General features: G+C 41.5%; 1 protein-coding gene across 4 annotated transcripts in view; it reads left to right on the top strand.

The window, feature by feature from the left end:
* RAB3GAP2 (RAB3 GTPase activating non-catalytic protein subunit 2) overlaps positions 1–21,610 on the top strand; it is an 87,659-nt gene that overhangs the window by 44,081 nt on the left and 21,968 nt on the right. For all 4 annotated transcript variants that reach the window (XM_019516469.1, XM_019516470.1, XM_019516468.1 and 1 more), the window contains 14 exons: positions 2,182–2,398; positions 2,745–2,888; positions 3,280–3,362; positions 4,182–4,246; positions 4,625–4,715; positions 7,931–8,058; positions 8,212–8,425; positions 8,898–8,995; positions 11,962–12,067; positions 13,411–13,571; positions 14,668–14,884; positions 15,264–15,434; positions 15,579–15,685; positions 17,110–17,176. In XM_019516469.1, the coding sequence (XP_019372014.1) occupies positions 2,182–2,398; positions 2,745–2,888; positions 3,280–3,362; positions 4,182–4,246; positions 4,625–4,715; positions 7,931–8,058; positions 8,212–8,425; positions 8,898–8,995; positions 11,962–12,067; positions 13,411–13,571; positions 14,668–14,884; positions 15,264–15,434; positions 15,579–15,685; positions 17,110–17,176 (1,869 nt within the window). The remainder of the gene's footprint in view (positions 1–2,181; positions 2,399–2,744; positions 2,889–3,279; positions 3,363–4,181; positions 4,247–4,624; positions 4,716–7,930; positions 8,059–8,211; positions 8,426–8,897; positions 8,996–11,961; positions 12,068–13,410; positions 13,572–14,667; positions 14,885–15,263; positions 15,435–15,578; positions 15,686–17,109; positions 17,177–21,610) is intronic.

Raw genomic sequence — 21,610 nt, 5'->3', positions numbered from 1 at the left:
CTCTTCTCCAGGCTAAATAAGACCAGTTCCCTCAGCCTTTCCTCAGAAGTCCTGTTCCCCAGCCCCCTCACTATTTCTGTTGTCCTCTGCTGGACTCTCTCCAACTTTGTCCACATCCTTTTTGTAATGGGGGGGGGGCCCAAATCTGGACACAGTATTCCAGATGGGGCCTCACCAGTGCTGAACAGAGAGGAAGAATCATTTCCCTCAGTCTGCTGCCAACGCTCCTACCAGTGCAGCCCAGTATGCTGTTAGCCTTCTTGGCAACAAGGGCACACTGATGATTTGTATTCCGCTTATTGTCCACTGTAACCCCCAGGTCCTTTTCTGCAGAGCTGCTGCTTAGATAATTGGTCCCTAGTCTGTACTGGCACATTGGATTGTTCCATCCTAAGTGCAGGACTTCTCATTTGTCCTTATTGAACCTCATGAGATTTCTTTTGGTCCAGTTCTCCAATAGATCAAGGTCTTTCTTAATCCTAGCCCTACCTTCCAGCATATCTACTACTCCCTGCAGCTTGGTGTGATCCGTGTACTTGCTGAGGGTGCACTCCATCTCCTCTTCCGAATCGTTAATGAAGATGTTGAACAAAACTGCTCTCAGGACTGACCCCTGGGGCACTCCACTCCATACTGGCTGCCAACTAGACCTCGAACCATTGATCACTACCTGTTGAGCCTGATGATCCAGCCAGCTTTCTATCTACTTTACAATCCGTTCATCCAACCCATACTTCTGTAACTTGTTTGCAAGAATGCTGTGTGAGAGTATGTCAAAAGCCTTGCTAAAGTCAAGGTATATCATGTCCACTGTTTTCCCCGCCTCCACAGAGCCAGTCATATCGTCACAGAAGGCAATCAGGTTTGTCAGGCATGACTTGCCCTTGGTGAATCCAAGCTGACTGTTCCTGATCACTTTCTTCTTCTCCAAGTGCTTAGAAATGGATTCCCTGAGGACCTGCTCCATGAGTTTTCCAGGGCCCGAGATGAGGCTGACTGGCCTGTAGTTCCCTACGTCCTCCTTTTTCCCTTGCTTAAAAATAGGCACTATATTTGCCCTTTTCCAATCGTCCGGGACCTCCCCTTATCGCCATGAGTTTTCAGAGATAATGGCTAGCAGCTCTGCAATTGGCTAACTCCCTTAACACCCTCAGATGCATTGCATCTGGCCCCATGGACTTGTATACATCCAGCTTTTATAAATAATCCCTAACCTGTTCTTTCACCACTTGGGGCTGCTCTCTTGAAACTCTGATGCCTGGTGGAATAGTGTGCTTGTCTGTGAAGACCAAGGTAAACAAGGCATTGAGTACTTGAGCCTTTTCCTCATCTGTCACTAGGTTGCCTCTCCCATTCAGTAAGGGACGTCATCTGCACTTGCTGAAACCTGCGCACCATTGCAATACTGATGTTACATTTTTGTATCATCATAATAGACACCCCATTTTCTCTGTACAGAAAGAGTATGTGGAGAGCAGATACTTAATCCATATGTTATGAGAGTGAATGTGAGGAAGTCTAGATTGTTTAGTTACATTTACTGCTAAAAAACTTTTGTTGTCAGAGTAACCATTTTTGGGGGGGTTTATTTGGGTGGATGGGAGGCTTCCACCAGCCACACTCATTTTTAGGAGCTGCATGGGATCTAGAAATTTACAAGGAAATTCCTGACTTCTTACTTTTGCATAGGTCTCCATACTCCTGCCTAGGTATACTCATCGACAGTCTTAATCATCTCTTATGCATATACCATGATCTAGAAGGATCAACAGTTGCCTATTACTATGATCCTTTATTTAAGGAAGTCTGTAGGAGTTTTTCCACAGATTTCGTTGGGCACTGAATTAGTTTCAGGCCTGGGGGAGGCTGCTTCAGGCCTGATTGTCCTATCCTCAGTAGCTTCCCTGGAATCATGTTATCCTGTTATCTTGAAAAAGCTCTGCAGGTGGTTCGTAAGGAACACTGTTGTGGGCCATGTTTTGTGTTTCAAATCCTTTATTTACAAGAGTCTTCAGAACTGTGACCTGATGTGGATACTTGCCAGCAGTCCTGTTTTGGAAAAAAAAATTAAATAGCCTGCTAATGTAGTAATGTGAGCAAGTTGGCTTTGATGTATCTTTGTAACTTAATCCATTTATAAGAATGAATGACTTCTGCCTTTTTTTTTTCTGTTTTACAAAGGATACCGTGATGCACAGATTGGCTGGATACAGACAGTAGAGGACCTTCATGAACGTGAGACTGAAAAGATGGATTTTTCTCCCTTTGGGAATGCTCAAGGTCCAAGTAGAGTGGCACAGTTTCTTGTAATCTATGCTCCAAGGAGAGGTATCCTGGAAGTGTGGAGTACTCAGCAAGGACCCCGAGTTGGTGCCTTTAATGTTGGGAAACACTGTCGGTAAGAAAGGCTCGTTATGTTGACACATTAGCCAATGCTAGATTGACATCTCAGGCAGTCTCATGCCAGTGTCTACAATGACAAGTGTTGGTAGACTTTTTTTAGTTGCTTTTAACACATCTGATACTAGTCTGAAGTGTAGCTTGCTCTTATTTTATAAATAAACATTGCCACTTTTGTCTTTGCCCCTCTGGTATGCATCATCATGTAATTAGGTGTTTTGATGGTTTTCACTAGTTATGCTGGTGTTGGCTGTGTGAAAGTCTCTCCTTTCATCCTGCATTTAAACAAGGTATGTTGGCAATCTCACTCTTCAGTGTAAAAGCATTATTTGTGTTTCTTTCAGATTGCTGTACCCTGGGTATAAAATAATGGGTTTAAACAATGTGACCAGTCAGGGTTGGCAGCCTCAGACTTACCAGATCTGTCTTGTCGACCCAGTATCTGGAAGTATGAAAACTATTCATGTACCTTTCCATTTAGCACTCAGGTAAGGCTGACTGAATTCTATGTAATCAGTTTATTATAACATAATAAATTCTATACTATAATTAATTTTGACTAACTTATGCAACGAAGACTTAGGACTAGAAGGCCAGATGCTGCTGTCCTTTATTTTAGTAGATAGTACATTAATCCCTGAGTAGTCTCAGTATAAAGTAAGGTGCTACTCATTGTGAGTAGAGTAAAATAAAATGTATAAATATTTTTTGTATGACTTTGTTATAAGAGCTTAGAGTAGCTACTTTATATATTCACACCAGAGATGGAAGAAAACGATTTTCTCAAGAGAGTATAATGTTACAGTAAGAAAAATATAATTACTGGAACTTTTAAATTGTGTTTTTATTATACGTTTAAAAACGAAACTTTTTTTCCAGTGATAAAAAGAGTGAGCGAGCAAAGGATATGCATCTAGTGAAGAAATTAAGTGCTTTACTCAAAGTTAAAACCACAAATCTGGGTAGGTTTTTCCTAAACTTTGCATTTTTTTAGCACCTCATCTATTGACTTGGACAATATCCACTCTTTATTGAATACTTCATATGTGCATTGTGGACAGCTAACACCTTGTGCCATTTTAGTGTCTGTTAGTCTTAAGTGAATTGAGGTTGCATTTTAAAAGGTGAGATTAATCTGATTAGAATAGTGCTGAGTACTCTAAATAGGGTAAGAACCTTGAGTGCACCTGTTGCATCCTCTTTTTCTAACCTGTAAAATCTAGACAAGTACATTTTAGTCTGGTGGGGATGTCCAACTCGCTTCTGATTTTCCACTGATGACTTACCATGAGATAAAAAATATCTTTTTTTTCCTTGGTTTCTGAGATACTTGTTTAATACTAGCTAACCAGTACCGATCCCACCCCAAAATTTTAAGAAATGTACTACATCTTGGGGAGACACAGGTGGCAGACTTTTGAAGCTACCTGGAGAAAATTCTTATAACGATGGTGCTCCCAGCAAAGTGCAGTTTAGGTCAACAGCTAACCTAAATTGATTTTCCCTACCCTGCAAAACAGTATTAAAAGAGAGTTTTCAGTGTGCTGCATGTCCTTATCTGGATTTTTTGGGTCTGTTCAGCACTTAATGCTGAAGTTAAACTTTAGTTGTTTGTAAAGTTAGACAAAAACTCAGTTGCTGAGTTTTCCAAATGTATGATGTCGGCTCCTCCCAAGCATATCACACCAAACAATTAAAAGTATGCATCTTAACTGCATGAATTGCTTTTTAGAATCCAGTCTTAAAATGTGAGTTAAACATTTGATCATCTTTCTTTGTAGAGTTGATTGAAGCTGAAGCAAAGGAATTAATTCTTGATATCAAATACCCAGCTACAAAAAAACAGGTGAGTATTCTGAGAACGGGACTTTCATACTGGGAAAGAATTTCATATATAAAGCTTTTATAAACCTTTCACAATGTTCTTAATTTTGTCCTAGATCACTGATAAGCAAAGCTTAAGGACTTGCTTTGTATGCTTGCTTCATTTTTTTTTTCTGTAACATACCACATAGAATTAATGATGTAGATTTGTGACTTCAAAATCCCTTCCATGGCAAAATTGAGAGAGGTTTATACACCCATCAATAAAAGAGCTGTCCTCATTGCGGGTTCAAATTTTTCCAAATACGTATAAAAACAAGTAGCTACAGATTCCTTACATGCTTTTAGAACTAAAGTGAAATAGAATGGAAAAATGTCATTGTTAAATTTCTGTTAATAGGCTTTGGAAAAAATACTGGCAAGTGAACGTGTGCCATTCTCATCTCTCGCAAACATCACTCAGACATTGATGGACACCTTAAAAAATCAAGGTAAGTACAAGTTTATTTTGTAATTATGGAGAAGTTGTATCCATGTTAAGGCACTGAAGCTGGGCTACTGCTATGATGGAGCTATCTGTGGCATACCACTCCCTCAAACTTCAACTGGTTGGTTTTTCTGCTGAGTAATTCTGGCATTGATTCCAACTTCCCCAGTAGTTTTTCAATTTAAATTGCTTTACTTGCCATACATCTCAAAATACACACTGAAATAATTCTCACTTGAAATTCATGACGGATGAAGTTGATGCTTTATGTATATAAAGACAAAAATATAAACTAGCTTTATACAAATGCAAATACAAATTGATATATCTGTGTACAAACATTTATATCCAGTGTGTTCCTACAATGTTTTGCCAGTAATTAAATTGTATATACAGTTAGTCTTTTCACCAGCCCATTACTTTGCATGTATGAGTACTTTGTATTTTTAAATAAACTATACTCAGTTTCTGCTTCTGTGCAGTAGTAGTGTTGCATAGGACAGGACCCTTGGCATTATCGTTCATAGCAGATTATTGAATGAAGTGAATAAACAAAATTTGTTTGTGGATATCAGAATGCTTGTGCATAGAAAGCACTGTTCTTTGCCCTGCGTAAGTGAAGGAAGCCCCATATGATGCAGCATTCTGTGTCACTTGAGCGCCTCATGATGAAATCCTTGCCCACTCGTGTCAATAGGAGTTTTCCCTTTTTTTATTCTTTAACAAAAGTACACTTCACCCATGGAGTTTACTGTCTAATTTGGGCTGTTCTTAGGGGAGAAGAATCTGGTTTAAATAGCTGTAGGAAGTGCTAAAATATAGTCTATTACAAGAAGCTATTTTCACAGAGAACAGTAGAAAGGCAATGCTTACATAATTGGAAAAGCATGTTTATTTTTGTTATATATTGATTGATTTCTCTTTGTAAGCTGAAGTGTGTGTGTGTTTTTTCTGCACACCCTCCTTTTCCATATATGACTATGTCATGCTGGTCACAAAATAGAACAGATTTGGTTGAAGTGCCCACCTTCTAATTTTTCAAGAATAGCAACATATCTGCTGGTGATGCTATGGGTAAATAGATTTAGTGAAACAGATGTCAGCCTATATGAATGCTGTTGTTGGGGAAGAAGGTCAGTGGATTATCTGTAGCAAGCTGCACAGGGCTTCTTTGTTTCCAGGATTTTTAATAGCAGAGTGTTAAAGAGGTGGCTGAGCTTCATAGAGGGAAAATTGTATGCTGGAAAGCTCTTTGAGCTGACAGATGTTTGCAGATTATTCAGAGATGTTTTGTACAGGAAAATCTTATTTACAATCTTTCTCTTAATACCATGTGCATTTATTAATGTCACTAAAGAGGCAGGTGCATTATATGTTTACAGTGGCATTATCTACCCTCACTTGGATGTGAAACTGGAATGGCCACAAGATGTACAGTCTTGAAGTGGTGCGAGTCACTGTGCAAAAGAACCCTAGTAACTTTGTACCACTGTAAGTCACACTAGTGTCTGTCTTGTATCCTAAGCTCTACTTAATTGCAGCTAAGAGAACCAGCACAGTAATGGCAACCAACAGTTTGCTACTCTAGGATAAGGCTGTTACATGTTCCCACTGTCCTGGGGGTACAAAATTTGCTTTAAATAGTGAATACAGGTACTCCTCACTTAACGTCGTCCTGGTTACCATGTTGCTGATCTATTAGAGAACATACTCGTTTAAAGTCATGCAGTGTTCGATCATAACGTTTTTTGGCCACCTGCTAGTAGATAACTACTGTGATATAATTGGATTTGTTTAACATTGTTTTGCTTAAAGTTGCATTTTTCAAGAACATAACTACAATGTTAAGCGAGAAGTGGCTGCATCTCTTTTTGTTCCTAAAGAGTAAGCTTGCCTTCCTTTATATGGAGTTAAAAATTAAACATGCCAAATTATTATTTTTTTTTGTTGTTGCCTAATTCCATTTTTTTGAATTCAGTATCTTGATAAAAAATAGGTGGAAGGAAAAGCAACTGAGTAGGGGGCCACGAACAGGTTACCATGTTTTAAGATGGGGTGTTAACTTGCACTGTCAGCTATTCCACAGTAACTGTCCATGAGCTCACTCACTTTGTGGTTAATGTGAGGTAGCCTGCCCTTCTTTGAGTTAGTAATGTAAGAGTAGTATGCGTGTAGACAGTTACTAAGGGCATGCTGTAAGTTTGCACCCTAGTTTACATGGCAGTATCTTGTTTGTGGTTCTCTACATTTTGAGTAGTAGTTATGCAATCTAGAAAAGCTCCTAATTGCAAAGTGTTGGCTACTATTTTAGACATTTTAGACATTTTTGTGTCTGATTGTGTGTGTGTGTGTGTGTGTGTGTGTGTGTGTGTGAAAATTGCATATTAAGAGGTCCTTAATTATTAGGTTCTTGTTTCTTTGACAGTCTGGATTACCCAATTAACTGAAATAGTCTTCCTTAGGCAAAATGGAAAAATCGAATCTTTCAGCTTGCATTAGACTTTTTTTCTTTTGCGCTAAATAGAGGATACTCTTGACTTCATTTGATAGAGAGACCTGGAGTGCTTTCTTTCATTCTGAGCCCTGTGGTAATGACAATTGGTGACCCCACAACACAGTCAGAATTTACTTTCCTAAACTTTGTAGAATTCAAATGCAACAGAAGGTCTTCTGATTTGTCAGAGTTCTTTATTTTCATATCTGAACTTGATAGCTCGTATATTCAACTTTCTAGTGAGGGACTTGACATGTTTATATATTGATAACATGACTGAGAGACTACAGCTGTTACAACATTGTATCTTCTTGTTTTGTATTAAAAAACAATCATAGCATTTGTATCATAGTGGGTTTTTTAAAATTTTTTTATATGCACTGGTTTTAAACCTCTGTAGTAACCTTGTTTGGTGTTGCGATATAAAACTTATGAAAAATGAATCTGATACTTTTTGTGCCTTGGGGCAAGAGCATTGGTATGAATTAAATATCTTAATGGAAACAGCAGAGCATCAAGAACATCACTCTGTGGAGCATACGTCACTTCACTCTTACAAAGGATTTTAATGAAGCTGCAAAGAAGATTTCACAATTTCAGTGCATTTGTGTGTGTGGGGAGGGGGAGGGGTTGCTCTCTTTCTCACCCCCATCACCAGTGCCCCTCCACTGATATTGAAATATACATATAAAAATATTCACTCAGATTCATGTGCTTTTCCCCAGAGCTTGAGTCTGTGGATGAAGGTTTGCTGCAGTTTTGTTCAAACAAGTTAAAACTCCTTCATCTTTATGAGTCGGTCAGCAAACTGAATTCTCTGAGCTTGCAGTCAGAGACTCCGATTTCTGATAACGTGAGTGATTTCAAATGTTTTTATTTCAAGTACAGTAAGTTGAAATTAGCATTTAGACTCTTCTGACACTTTTTTCCGCTAATTTTTGCTGATGCAATTTGTGGATTGTAATCTTTGTTAATGTTAATTTGTATCGTCTTTCTGCTTTTTAAGGACTTGGCTAAATTACTCAGGCTAGATGAAAAAGAGTTTGTTAGGTTCCAGACATTATTGGAAAACTACAAACAAGAGAACACCCAACCAACTGTTCGATTTGCTGAGGATAAAGATAGTGTATTGTCCGTAAAAATGTTCTTGGAGTATTTGGAATATGAAAAAGACATGATTAATGTGAAGAAGCTGGAAGAAGGAGAGTATGTGGCTTTAGGTAAGAACTGTTGAACATATAATGTTTTCCGGGGTAGTTTTTGAGTTGTTGCAGCCCTAAAAATAGACTATCTTTTCTTTTAGCTTAATTTTTGAATTTTCTAAGTCCATGTACCAGATACCAACTAACCAGGTTGGATTTTGAAATAAAGGAAATAATAACAAAGAAGGGCTTTTACTTAGCTGTACTTTGAAATGATAGACCAAGTAGGGCTGAGTACAAGAGCCAATATTTTGTCCCTGTCCTCTGAAAACATCTCTTTACCAAATTACCTCTTTGGCATGAGTCTCCTAATGGTTCAGAAAAAGGTTTATGAACTGGTTAATTCTATGCAAATATTCCCTCCCCCCACCCGGGAAGGATGAAGTGTTATATAATCCATTGCTAACCTAAAGCCCTCTGTTTCAGGCTGTGCAAAACTTGATCTACCACATAGACGTTTCACTGATATCATTTCTGTTGATTGTTTTAGGTAGCTTGTTTTTCTGGAAATGCTTGCATGGAGAGAGTTCTACAAAGGAAATGTGCCATACATTGGAATCAGCAGGATTTAGTCCTCAGGTTTTGCTGGTAAGAATAATGTTCTCTGTGTTTCCTCAAGAATTTCAGTGCCAGACAAGTTTCATTTGTTGATCACTCTATATAACAGTATTGCCTTGGCTTGTAAGTGCAATATGTCTCATTAAGCAGCATGGCTTTATTTGTTTTTATCTGAGAGAGCATTCCCAGAGCCAGCTAGGGTATCTGTCATAGTCTTGCTTTGTGCTGTATGGCTGTACCCTTAATCCCTTTGCCTTCAAACCTTAGGACATTCCCTTTTAAGTCAGTGGCACCCTTTTGAGTGCATTTGTTTAATCAAGTTTTACACCAAAAAGGATATAACTCAGAATAACACAGATGGGTTGTTTTTAAATTTTATTAAACATGTTAGCAATCTAATTACTGTCTAACAGGAACTCACTTGGGGCCATGGATCTGGGCTGCAGGGCTCTTCACAGACTGGATTGAGCCTGGGGCACAGAGGTGGCTGTCATGGCCACTGCTGTGGCAGTGCAGCTGGAGGAAGTGAGGGGTCTACTGGTGGTAGTAATGGGTCTGAAAGAGGGGTCTGGAGACTGCAGTGGTGAGCCAAGCTCTCCACTATTGACTATGACCAACACAGCCCAAGAGCTCTGAATTTTGCAGCAGACCATGGCCCCCAACTTCCAGTGACCCTCTGGTAGTCATGTGGGCTGGACAAAGCATCTCTGCCAGGGTTGCCAACTGTCTGTAAAAATCCATTTAAAAAAATGGAGCTGTCCATTTAAAAAAAAAAAAAACTATAACGAGGAGCTTGATTGTTAGAAAGCAGAGCAGCGCCATTAGTGTCTGAGCAGGAGTGCAGCACCCTGCAGGGAGTATTCTCTCTTGGGACTTTGTAGCCCCATCTTCCACCAGCCATGTGCTGCTGCTGTTTCCTATTGCTTGCCTGTAACGCTCCTGGGTCATGAGTAGGCAGAAAGTAACCCTTTTTTGGGGGAGCAGGCCTGGTGAGGGTAAGGTTGGGAGACAGTGTGTTGTGGGGTGTGATTGGGGGCATCAGGGTGGTGGGTGGGACAGCACAGTATAAAACCATTGCTGAAGACAAGCAGGGTGTCAACCCATGATTTTTTTTTTTAAGCTAATAATTTGCAAACAACTGACAACCACATTTTTTCACTATGCTGGTATGGTGTTAAATCCCTAAATTTGAAGCTGGCCCTTGTCCAGAGCCTGGAAAAGGGGTTACATTTTTATTATGTAAAACATATGTCAGTAAAAAAAGTCTGGTTGTCAGCAAAAAGTTTGCAGATTGTTGTTAAAAAAAAAAAAAAAAATCAAAAAAAATCTGTCTTTGGATATAAATAGAACAGCTGGTCTACTTTATTGGGCAAAATACACATCACCCACTGATCCTGCAGGATAATGGGCATCATGTTTCCCCCCTTGCTGAGACTGGCCATCAGCTAATGGGTTGTCCTAGCAATGGGGCTATACCAGTGTGTTAACATGCTTAGGGAATTGCAAATGAGGGAACCCAGGCAGGCGTTCCTGGGGCTGCAGGGGCTGAATCCTGCATGCCCTTGAGCACATTTTACACTGCAAGAATTCCTATTCCCATGGCATACAGGTTTTGGCCCATAAAGCCCCAGAAGTGCTTGCCTGAGCTGGCTGGTGGCCATAAACCTAAAAGGCATTTGCTGCAATTAAGTGGCATAAATTGATACCGCCTACATCAGCCACAAATTTTGGCCATTTATGGCATGATGGGGTGTGGACATCTGTTTACTTGGCCTTTGTGTTGCCATAAAAATTGTTATGGCGACACAAATGCACTGTCTCTTTTCACCCTTGAGTTGGTCACACTGAGCTCTGCAGGTCGTATGTTCTAAGAACTTGACCTAATTTATATGAATGGGGAGTGCAGGAGCCCTCTGATAAACGTTTGCTTCATGTCTCTCCTGCTATGAAAAGTAACATACGTATGCCAGCAGCCAGATGCAGATACGCACATCTGATACCCCCGCTTTGGGTCCAACTCTGCTCCCCGCCTCCCTCCTTCCTTTGGTTCTGACCCTGCTCCCCCTCCCCCAGTTTAAATTCACCCACTTTAAATGCAGCTTATACAGTACTAGCAAAAATGCTTTTCTGTGACAGCAGTGTCAGCATAGAAATACTGTTGAAAAGTCAGCCTGGAATAGACATTGTTATACCAACAAAGCTCTTGTATAGATCAGGTCTCAATGTTCTGAGGGATTTAATGTAAGGCTGTATCTTAGGCAATGCATTCTATACCTTTAGAAAAAACAGGTTTGTAATGGATCAGTATATATAATTATCTAGGCAAAGGCAAAATGAGAAGGAAAATAATTTATAGCTCCCAATGTCTACCTTAGTCCACTTTTCAGGGTTTTTTTGTTGTGTGCATTTATACTCAGCAAGCATTCTATTCATGTAGCCTTTGTGAACCCCCCTGACTTGAGTGTAACATTTTACCTTCATAAAGTCATACTGCTAAACATACAGCAGTTTGCCATAATCTTTATAATAATTTTGGTCTAGCCATAATGCATTTTTTCTCTTCAGTAAGTAAGCTCCATGTTGGAAAAAATACCATTAAATGAGCTGTAAGTAAATTTTCTTCCATCTTTAAAGAGTTAACTTATATATAAGTACGTAAGAGGCATGCGTCAGGATCTGGGGGAATGTCTGTTCACCAGAGCGCCCCAAGGGATGACAAGGACCAATGGTCGCAAACTCCTCCAAGACTTTTAGGCTGGATGTAAGGAAAAACTTCTTTGTTGTCCCAGCCCCCAAGGCCTGGAATAGGCTTCTTCCAGAGGTGGTGCAAGCATCTACTCTGGACTCTGAGAAGTCCAGAGCAGCTTATCTTGCTGGGATCCTTTGACCCTAGCTGACTTTCTGCCCCTGGGGCCAGGGGCTGGACTCTGATCTCCCAAGGTCCTTTCCAGCCCGAACGTCTGTGAAATCTATGAACTTTTTTTTTTCTTTTTCAGTCTCTGCTACTCACTTTGTGGCTTTCCAAGGAAAAGGATATTCTAGATAAACCGCAGTCTGTCTGGTGCCTTCACACTATGTTGTCTCTCTTGAGCAAAATGAAAGGTGAAGTATTTTTTCATTTAATGTCATTTTTAGATGCAGTTGATTGCTGGAATAGTCACAATGGCAATTTCTGTATTTGTTTAACAAAATTTGTGCAGTAAATACTGCACATGAGCATGTTTTTATAATTGTTTTATAACACAATTTATTGACAAACCAATTATTTATCTTTTAATAGTTTATTAGAACATATATATGCTACTTGTTTGTCACTTAATGTCCAGAAAGCTGGGTATTTTGTGTTTCATAGGTAAAACACTTGAGACTTAAGGACCTTGGTTCAATTGTCAACTTGTAGCACTTGTGTGATACATTTCTTTTTTTTAAAACATATTTTCTTAAATTATTTTGAATTAACATCATCCCTTTTTTATTCTTTCTACAGCCACTACCTTTAGCTTCTGAGAAGAAGGCCCCTATAGTAGTTTGTGTTCAAAAACAGTTTTTGAACACATGCCCCGGGGTAGGTTTTTAAGACCTGCCTTCTGCCCCTTATCTTTACTTCCTGTAGTGCCCCAAGGCTTATTTCTGTTTTTCTGATCCAAAGCCCATTTAACATAAAATTGTATGAACAGTGCTTGGAGCAGGGATCAGAACCCATAGCAACTGTCACCCAGGAGAAGGCCCCCACTAACTAGTTATCCATTTCAAAATCAGGCCTTCTCTTGTTCTCCCTCTTCCTGGCTCTGTGAATTTTTCCATCTGTTTTTTATGCAGTGTCAATAGGAGAATCTGAGGATTCCTCAACCCAACCTTACTGTAGCCTGGTTAAGTAGGGCACTTTCCTGTAAAGTGGGAGTTGTAGGTTTGAATTTCCTTGGTTGGTGAGTGCTTCCAACTCTAATATCTCACTTCCTGGGCAGCTGCTCTAACCATAAGGCCAGTATGTAAAAGGTGGGTATGGTGAAGAAAGAGCAGTTATAACTGTATTGGGAGACCCTGTGCTGTTAGAAAATTTTACCAGATTAGGCTCCTTGGGGGACTTGGGTCTTGGATCACAGTGGGGCATAGGTAGGAGTTGGGTGCTGGGCTGCATGTTCTGGGGATATGTAAAAGGCAGAATCTTCAGATACCTAGGGACTTTAGGCACATGCTTTCAAAAGTAAGTACCCTTTTAGGTACTAAATCCTATTAAGGATCTGGCTGTAAATGCCAATGGAAAGGTAACGTTGTGGCCATGGTAGAATAACTATATTTGTTCCAGACAGTTGCTATATTTAATCAGTTTGTGGATTTTAATTGCAGAAGGTAAATTCCGTTTCCAAGGGCAGGTTGTTACTCTTCTAGTTTAACTCCTAACACAGCAAGTTTTTTGTATTCTCCCACCAATTTGTTTTTTGCAGTTGCTATAGATGAGTCATGGGATTCTCAGTCAATTTCCCCCTGGTGGCAGCAAATGCGCACAGCTTGTATTCAGTCTGAAAATAATGGAGCTGCCTTATTATCTGCACATGTTGGGCATGCTGTAACTGCACAGATAACTGACAGTGTGGCAGAGAAAAAAGTAAGTCATCTTGGATTTCTTCCTTTTCCAGTAGTAATGGTTTCAAATTTGTGTCAAAGCTGTTGCCTTCTTGAAGGAGGAACATGCTGCCATTCATTCAGAAATGGGCACAAAGGAGGCGTAGAAATGAACAAAAGTGTGGACATTTGTATTTTACTGTATTTACTTGACTATAAGATGACCCCAAATACAAAGCGGCCATCCCAATAATTAGGTTTTATATATGGAAAATGTATGAATTTATTTTAATTGTCAAGGTATAGGATCTAATTATTGGAGACTTGCCTTGAATTTGTCCCCCTCTCACTGTTACAGAAGGGAAAATAAATCTGGGGGTCAGGTAGCCCCTTTGCCTTCTACCACTCTCAAAACTTTTTCCTCCTGCAGCCCTTCCCTTCCCCTCCCCTCACTTCCGTATTGTCAGACCCTGCTGTCCCTGAGCACATGGAAACAAGGGCCAAATTTGAAAACACTGCCCTTAAAATAAACATACCTGTAGTAATTTGCATATAGGAAAATTACTTTGGTTACCCATAGACTTGGTTCATCCAGAATTAATGCATTTTACCTTTTTTGAAACTGCTGCATAAGGTTCTCCATAAACACACTTTTAAGGAGCACTTTTGTACCTACTTATATGTAGTACAAACAATGTTTGGTATTAATGCAAGGCCAGAAGGCTCATGATTTGCCTTATAGTTCATTGTGCTGAGCCCCAGCATCCTGCAGTATTTTAAATCATGCCCCACAGCTCAGCACTACTCAGTATGCATGTGTACTCCAGATACCCCTCCCCCCCCAAGATCCATGTGCTAATTAGTGCCCACTATTCATGACTGGAACTAAGTGTTTTTGTCACAAGTCCTGGGATCCTCCCCAGGCAAAGTTGGTGTTTTTGTGCACGTGCTTTTATTTTAACAAAATGTATAAGGTTGCGAGTAAATATGAGTGCAGTTTATTTTTGCATAAATGTCAATCTCTGTACATTCAAATGATAAGTTTTCTTAAATATAATAGATGTATATTTCAATTTTAATGTTACCTGCCTTAAATGAAAACTTTATCTGCAAAAAGCTCATATGTTATATTTTGTTAGTTTTCCCAAACAATTGTAGGCGCTGACACAGACTCTTGGGAAGCACTTTCTCTTGATACAGAATATTGGAAACTTCTTCTAAAGCAATTAGAAGATTGTCTGATACTTCAGATGCTATTGAACAGTAAAGTGAGCAAGAGGACAACCAAAGTTTCCTCTCTACAGATTGAGCCACTCTGTAGACTCTCTGTAAAGAAGCTGCTTGAAGGCGGGAAAGGTATACTCCTTACAAAGATGATCTGATTAGTTGTCTTGCATAATTCAGTGACAGATTCTATAGCTCTGATTCAAATTTTTTTTCAGTACCTTCTTGCAGTGATTCCACTTCTGACTTATGAGAAGTAGCTTTAAAAAAAAAAAAAAAAGACTTGCATCAAAATCATTATTGGGCAGAGTTCTGGTGTTTATGTCCTTGCAGATTGCATTGTAAACTTCAAATCAGTTCTTGATTTTTAAAGATGTCATTGACTAAGTTAAGGTTTCTAATAACCAACAGAAGAGTTTCTCTTTTGTCATTCATGTTTCAAAACAGTTAAGTTCTATTAAATATAGCCAGGAAAATTTGACTATGCCTTATACCTTTTCTTTTGTCTCAGGAGGTATTGCTGACACTGTAGCAAAATGGGTTTTTAAACAAGACCTCAGTTTCAATGTCCTGGAGCTAGCCCGGAAAAAAGACAAAGAAAGTTCAGAAGAACCTGTAGAAACTGACAGTACTGTTTCACTGGGCGAGTCAGAAGCAGAGACGGGCTTGGAAACTATCCTCAGTAAGAATATGACACTGTGTTTTTAGACTTCAGGTTCTTCAGAGGTGGCAAAAGTGGTAGAATTATAGTTAACTAGTAGAAAATAAAATGGGATGAAAAAACTGTTTTATAACTTCTTGTGTTTGTTTATTGATTTATTTTTAGAGTTGTTGCAGTTGGCCTATCAGCAGTTTCCTTGTAGCCTTGAATCAGATGTGTTATATGCACACTGTTGTTGGGAGTATATAGTGCAATGGAATAAAGACCCAGAGGTAATTTAATTTCAATTTTTCAATATATTTAACAGTGCTTTTCTTAGGGTATGTCTATGTGTGCACATTTAATGTGTAGTAGCCTGATGTAAGGGGCACTAAGGGCGCATGTCTATACGTGCACACCCTAAATGCGCCTTAAAAATGGTGAGTTAAGGCTCCGCGAGTCTAAATTTGACACCTGCATAAAGCAGGTATCAAATTTATATGCAAATAGTTAAATTGCATTAGCAAACATGTAGACACACTAATGCGCATTAATGCAGTATGCGTCCATTGTTTTGGGACTAACTTTAGTCCCAGATCAGTCTGCATACCCATGTTGATGCGCAGTAGCACGTCCACATTTGGACACACCCCTAAATTGCTTTAATGCATATTAGCCTAACATGCACTAAGTTTAGGCATGCTTAAAAGCACGTGCAGACATGCCCTTCTGCAAGTACTTTTATACCCATTTATACAGAAAATCAAAACTAGGTGGGATAAAATGGCAAATAAATCTTAAATGATGAAAGAAAGAAATATAGTTTTTGGGATGATGTGATTGTCAGACAGTGTCAGGCTTTTATATTGGGGTGTTTGGGAATTCATCTTTTATACCTTTCATGCACAATGCTGAATAGCTTAAGTATGCAACACTGAATTAGAATTATTGTGTTTCAACAGTTCCTTACATTTTCAGCATATACTAAAGTAGATTGTGGTCTCTTTCTCTCTCTGGTTTTATACTTCAATATGATTTATACAAGGAATGGAAAATAATGTACTGATACACTTAAAAATTACTTTTGCCTTAAGAGTTTACTAGCCCCTACAGGGAACTTTTGGGGCTGGAAATTGTTTACCAAATTGCTTTTAGCCCACTGCCCTCCCCCAGTTTTACTAATATTTGTAACTACTGGTTGAACTCATGATCAGAGTGGAAGTGGGGGCACAAACACTCTGTGCTTGCAAGCTGTGATTGATATCCCTCAGGCTTAGTAAGTGTGTGTGATAGAACATTTTGTTTTTGGATTTTTAAAGATGATCTCTAAAACAACCAAGAAGTCTTAGCAGTTTAGTTCTTTAAACAAACAAATAGATCTTTTATCTGCATAAGTATATAAGTAGTTAAGAGGGAAATCTTTCAGCTAGAGATAAGTCATCAGTATAGAAGCTGAAACAAGTCTGGAAAATTACAGTAGAATCACAGAGTTTGATTAGCTTTAAAAGTATGCACGTGTAAGTGCATTTGTTTGGTGACAGGGCATTTAAAATTTGAGTCTTAACTAAAATTGTTAGCCTTTTTAACTGTGGAAAATTAGTTGATTTAAAATAGTCTACACACACTACTTCAAGAATTCACAATTTGCCTTTGGAACCAGAATTGAATTACTGAATAACTTCTCTTGCTTTTTTTTATTTCCCCCCCTTTATATAAGGAAGCACGTTTTCTCATTAGGTCTATAGATCACCTCAGCTGTATTGTTAATTCTCATGTGCAGCATGGTAAGTACAACATTATTGTTTAAAGATCATAGTGAATACATTTATCAGAGAGCAGAATAAATCAGTTTGAATCTATGCGGTTTGTAGTAGTGCTGACCAGACCTCTCTGACTTGTTGCTGATGCTTAGGCATCTCTAGTTTTTCCCACAGTTCAAAATGCCACATATTGCTGCTTAGGATAAAGGATAGACCTGTTGTAGACACTCTTATTGTATGTAGAAACAGTGCACTGTGACTACAGCACTCACTGGATTTGTATATTATCGGCATACACAATACCACATAATGGATTAGACAGATATTACAAATCCATTTGTAACACCAAAGGGTTCCTGTCCTAGTAAACTGAGCCTTGGATTTTATTCTTGCTGCTTTATAAATGACCTGACTGACAGTTACAACTGACAGTCTTCATCCTTTCTGATTGTTCACCACTAAAGGAGCTCTCAGTCTATTTGCCTCGACCCATATATGTCCTTTGAACTATTTGAATTTGGCAAGGTTTACAATATGTGGGGAATACAAATCACACAAAAGGACCATATGACAGTTTGCATGGGATAGCCCTTTGTTGGAGCCAGGTGAGACTTCCAAGAAGTGGAAACTTGGACAGATGACTAGGGAGGAGTATAAGAGTATTGCTTGGGCATGCAGGGATTAAATCAGGAAGACCAAAACACAGTTGGAGTTGTAGCTAGCAAGGGATATAAAAGGTAACAAGAAGGATTTCTATAAGTATGTCAGCAACAAGAGGAAGATCAGGGAAAGTGTGGGTCCCTTACTGAATGGGGGAGGCAACCTAGAGACATGATATGGAGAAGACTGAGAAGTACACATTGCCTTTTTTACCTTGGTCTACACAGGAAAGGTCAGCTTCCAGACTACTGCACCTGGCAGTACAGTTTGGAGAGAAGGTGAACAGACAACAAGGGTGAAAGAACAGGCTAGGGACTGTTTAGAGAAGCTGGACATGTACAAGTCCGTGGGGATGGGACATAATGCACCTGAAGGTGCTGAGGGGAGTTGGCCAATATGATTGCAGAGCCACTGGCCATTATCTTTCAGAACTCATGGTAATTGGGAGAGGTCCCTGACGACTGGAAAAGGGCAAATATAGTGCCTATTTTTAAGCAAGAGAAGGAGGAGGAGGATTCTGGAACTACAGACTCATTAGTCTCACCTCCAGTCCCTAGAAAAATCATGGAGCAGGCCCTCAAAGAATCCATTTCTGAACACTTCTAGGAGAAGAAAGTGATCAGGAACAGTCAGCATGGATTCACCAGGGGCAAGTCATGCCTGACCAACTTGATTGGCTTCTGTAGTGAGATGACTGGCTCTATGGATGTGGGGAGAGCAGTGGATGTGATATTCCTTGACTTTAGCAAGGTTTTTAATATGGGCTCACATAACATTCTTGCAAGCAAGTTATGCAAGTATGGGTTGGATGAATAGACTGTAGGTTGGATAGAAAACTGGCTGGCTCATCAGGCTCAAAGGGTAGTAATGGCTCGATTCTAGCTAGCAGCCAGTATCAAGTGGCACGCCCCAGGGGTCAGTCCTGGGGCTGGTTTTGTTCAATACCTTCATCAGTGACCTGAAAGATGGGATAGAGAGCATCCTCAGCAAGTTAGCAGATGACAACAAAGTTGATTCAGAGCTAGATTCAGAAAGACCTCAGCAAACTAGGGGACTGGACCAAAAGAGATCTCATGAGGTTCAGTAAGGGCAAGTGAGAAATCCTGCGCTTAGAACAGAACAATCCCACACACCAGTAAAGCTATGGACTGATTGGCTAAGCAGCAGCTCTGCAGCAAAGGGCTTGGGGTTACCATATTCATTATTATCCATATTCAGTGGATAATAAGCTGAATATGACTCCACAGTATCCTCTTGTTGGCCTTCTTTGCAAAGACTTACGGGCTATACTAATAGGAGCACTGCTGCCAGCAGATTGAGGAAAGTGATTATTCTTCTCTTTTCAGCAGTGGTGAGGTTGCTTCTGGAGTACAAGGTCCAGTTTTGGACTCCCCACTACAGAAAGGATATAGACAAATTGGTGAGAGTCCAGCAGAGGGCAATGAAAATGGTTAGAGGACTGGGGCACATGACTTCTGAGAGGCTGAGGGAACTGGGCTTATTTAGTCTGGAGAAGAGAAGTCGGAGAGGGGATTTAATAGCAGTCTTCACCTACCTAAGGGGTGGTTGCAAGGAGAATGGAGAGAGACTGTTCTCGGTGATGGCAGATGATGAAATAAGGAGCAACGGTCTTAAGTTGGTGCAAGGGAAGATTAGGTTCGATATTAGGAAAAACTTTCTCACTCGGAGAGTAGTAAATCCTGGAACAGGTTACCCAGAGAGGTGGTGAAATCTCCATCCTTGGAGGTTTTTTTTAAGGCCCAGGTAGACAACGCTTTGACTGGGATGATTTAGTGGTCCTGCTCTGAGCAGGAGGTTGGACTAGATGACCTCCTGAGTTCCCTTTCAACCCTAATTTTCTATGATTGCAAAGGGGAGACCAGAGGCTATTTGTCATCTATGTAGTATTTGTATGTAGCCCATAAAGCAGGGGCGGGCAATTATTTTGGGTGGAGGGCTGCTTACTCAGTTTTGGCAGGCTGTTGAGGTCCGCATGGGTAGCCCTGCCCCTTGATAGGTGCCCCACCCCTTGACAGGTGCCCCACCCTCTGGTCACCATCTTGGGACCAATGTCCCAGGGCCAGCACTGCTGGGGCCCAGAGTGGGGCGCAGGCTGGCAGGGGTCTGTGGAGCTGGGCTGGGCTGCACCAGCAGGGAGAGGGGGAGCTGGCCTGGCTCCATAGAGCCCCTGTCAGCCGGGACCCCACGCTCCTGCCACCCTGCTCTGGGCCCCACCGGCACTTGCCCCAGGACGCAGGTACGGGCCCCCCACCGCTCACACCCAGTGCCCCCCAGCCCCGCAGTACAGGCGGGGGGCAGTGCACAGCCCTGACTCCCTGCCTGCCAGCAGGGAAGAAGCTGGTGCTGAGCATGGGGAAAAGCAGCCCCTTGCCCACCCCATGGCCGGTGCTCCCTGCTGTGGTGCTCGCAGCCTATGCAGGGCTGTCTAGAGCACGCACAGGCAGCATTATGCGGGCTGCAGGTGGCTGCAGTGCAGGGTGCTGGCCATGGGGCAGGCGAGGCGTCACTTTTTGCCGCTCTTGGCACCAGCTTGTAACCCGCCCCACTGCCAGGCTGGATTGTGGGGCCGGGTTACAAGGTGGTGCTGAGCGCGGGGGGCGGAGAAAGCAGCCCCTTGCCCGCCCCATGCCTGGTGCCCTACGCTGCAGCTGCCCACAGCTGGCCTGGGGCTGCTTGTGCCTGTTCCAGACAGCCCCATGTGGGCTGCGAGTGCCTGCAGCGTGGGGCACTGGGCATGGGAGAGGCTGCTTCCCCCGTGCTCAGCTTTTCTTTGGGCTCCTTCCCTGCGTGGGGGGAAGCAGCCCCTCCCATGCCCAATGCCCCACGCTGCAGGCACTCGCAGCCCGCATAGGGCTGTCCAGAGCGGGCACAGGCAGCCCCACACCAGCTGCAAGCAGCTGCAGTGCAGAGCACCGGGGGTGGGGCAGGGAGGGTCCGCTTCCCTTCCTGTGCTTCTTCCCTGCCTGAGGTCCCCTCCCCCTCACTTGCCTGAGCTTCCTGCACCAGGGCAGCCATGCGCTCCCAGCCCAGAAACCTTGGGTGGGGCTTCTGGCTGGGAGGCGGGGCCTCGCAGGCCCACTGTTGTTGGAGCCCACCAGGCTTCCCCTGAGTCCTACTGCCCTTGCTTCCTGCATTTTTGACAGGAACCAAAGGCAGATGTGTATTAACTTTCTACATTTTTTTTAGCGGCCCCGGGGGCCAGATAAAATGGCCTCACGGGCCGGATCTGGCCCATGGGCTGTATTTTGCCCACCCCCACCATAAAGGGAGTTCTTATAGGCTAAGTACACACAGTCAAAAAGCCCAATACTGAATTGATTTAGTCTTCGTGGATTAGTCTATTGCATAGAATGAACCAATAAGCAAGTGAAGAGACATTCACTTTTGATTCTAGAAATGCAGCCACATGCCTGCAGTGGCTCAGGCCAGAAGCTGGGGGGTACCTCCCTGTTCAGCTGGAGCAGACAGCTTGGGCCAAAATTATCCCTCCTACCTTGCAAGAGGGGCTGGGAGACAAGTGCAAAGCATCCTGGGATGCTGGGGGACTGTGAGTTAACTTGAATCTGGAGGGGATCTGGGACAGAAGTTCGACAAACCTATTTAACCTAAATCAAGTCTGATAGTATAGTTACCCAGGTTTATCTTAAACTGGTTTCAGCCATTTTGAAAGTGGTTTATGTGCACAGAATTCTGTTGTGTTACAGATTTGAACAGGTTTGTGTGCAACTTCTGTCCCTAGCCATAATGGCAACCATTCTCCACAGAACCAGAAACAGT

The sequence above is a fragment of the Gavialis gangeticus genome, unplaced genomic scaffold, assembly GCF_001723915.1.
Source record: "Gavialis gangeticus isolate Ggan-Ray unplaced genomic scaffold, GavGan_comp1, whole genome shotgun sequence".
Lineage (NCBI taxonomy): Eukaryota > Metazoa > Chordata > Crocodylia > Gavialidae > Gavialis > Gavialis gangeticus.
Note: the sequence above shows the minus strand (reverse complement) of the source record. Positions and strands in the feature narration are given on the sequence as shown.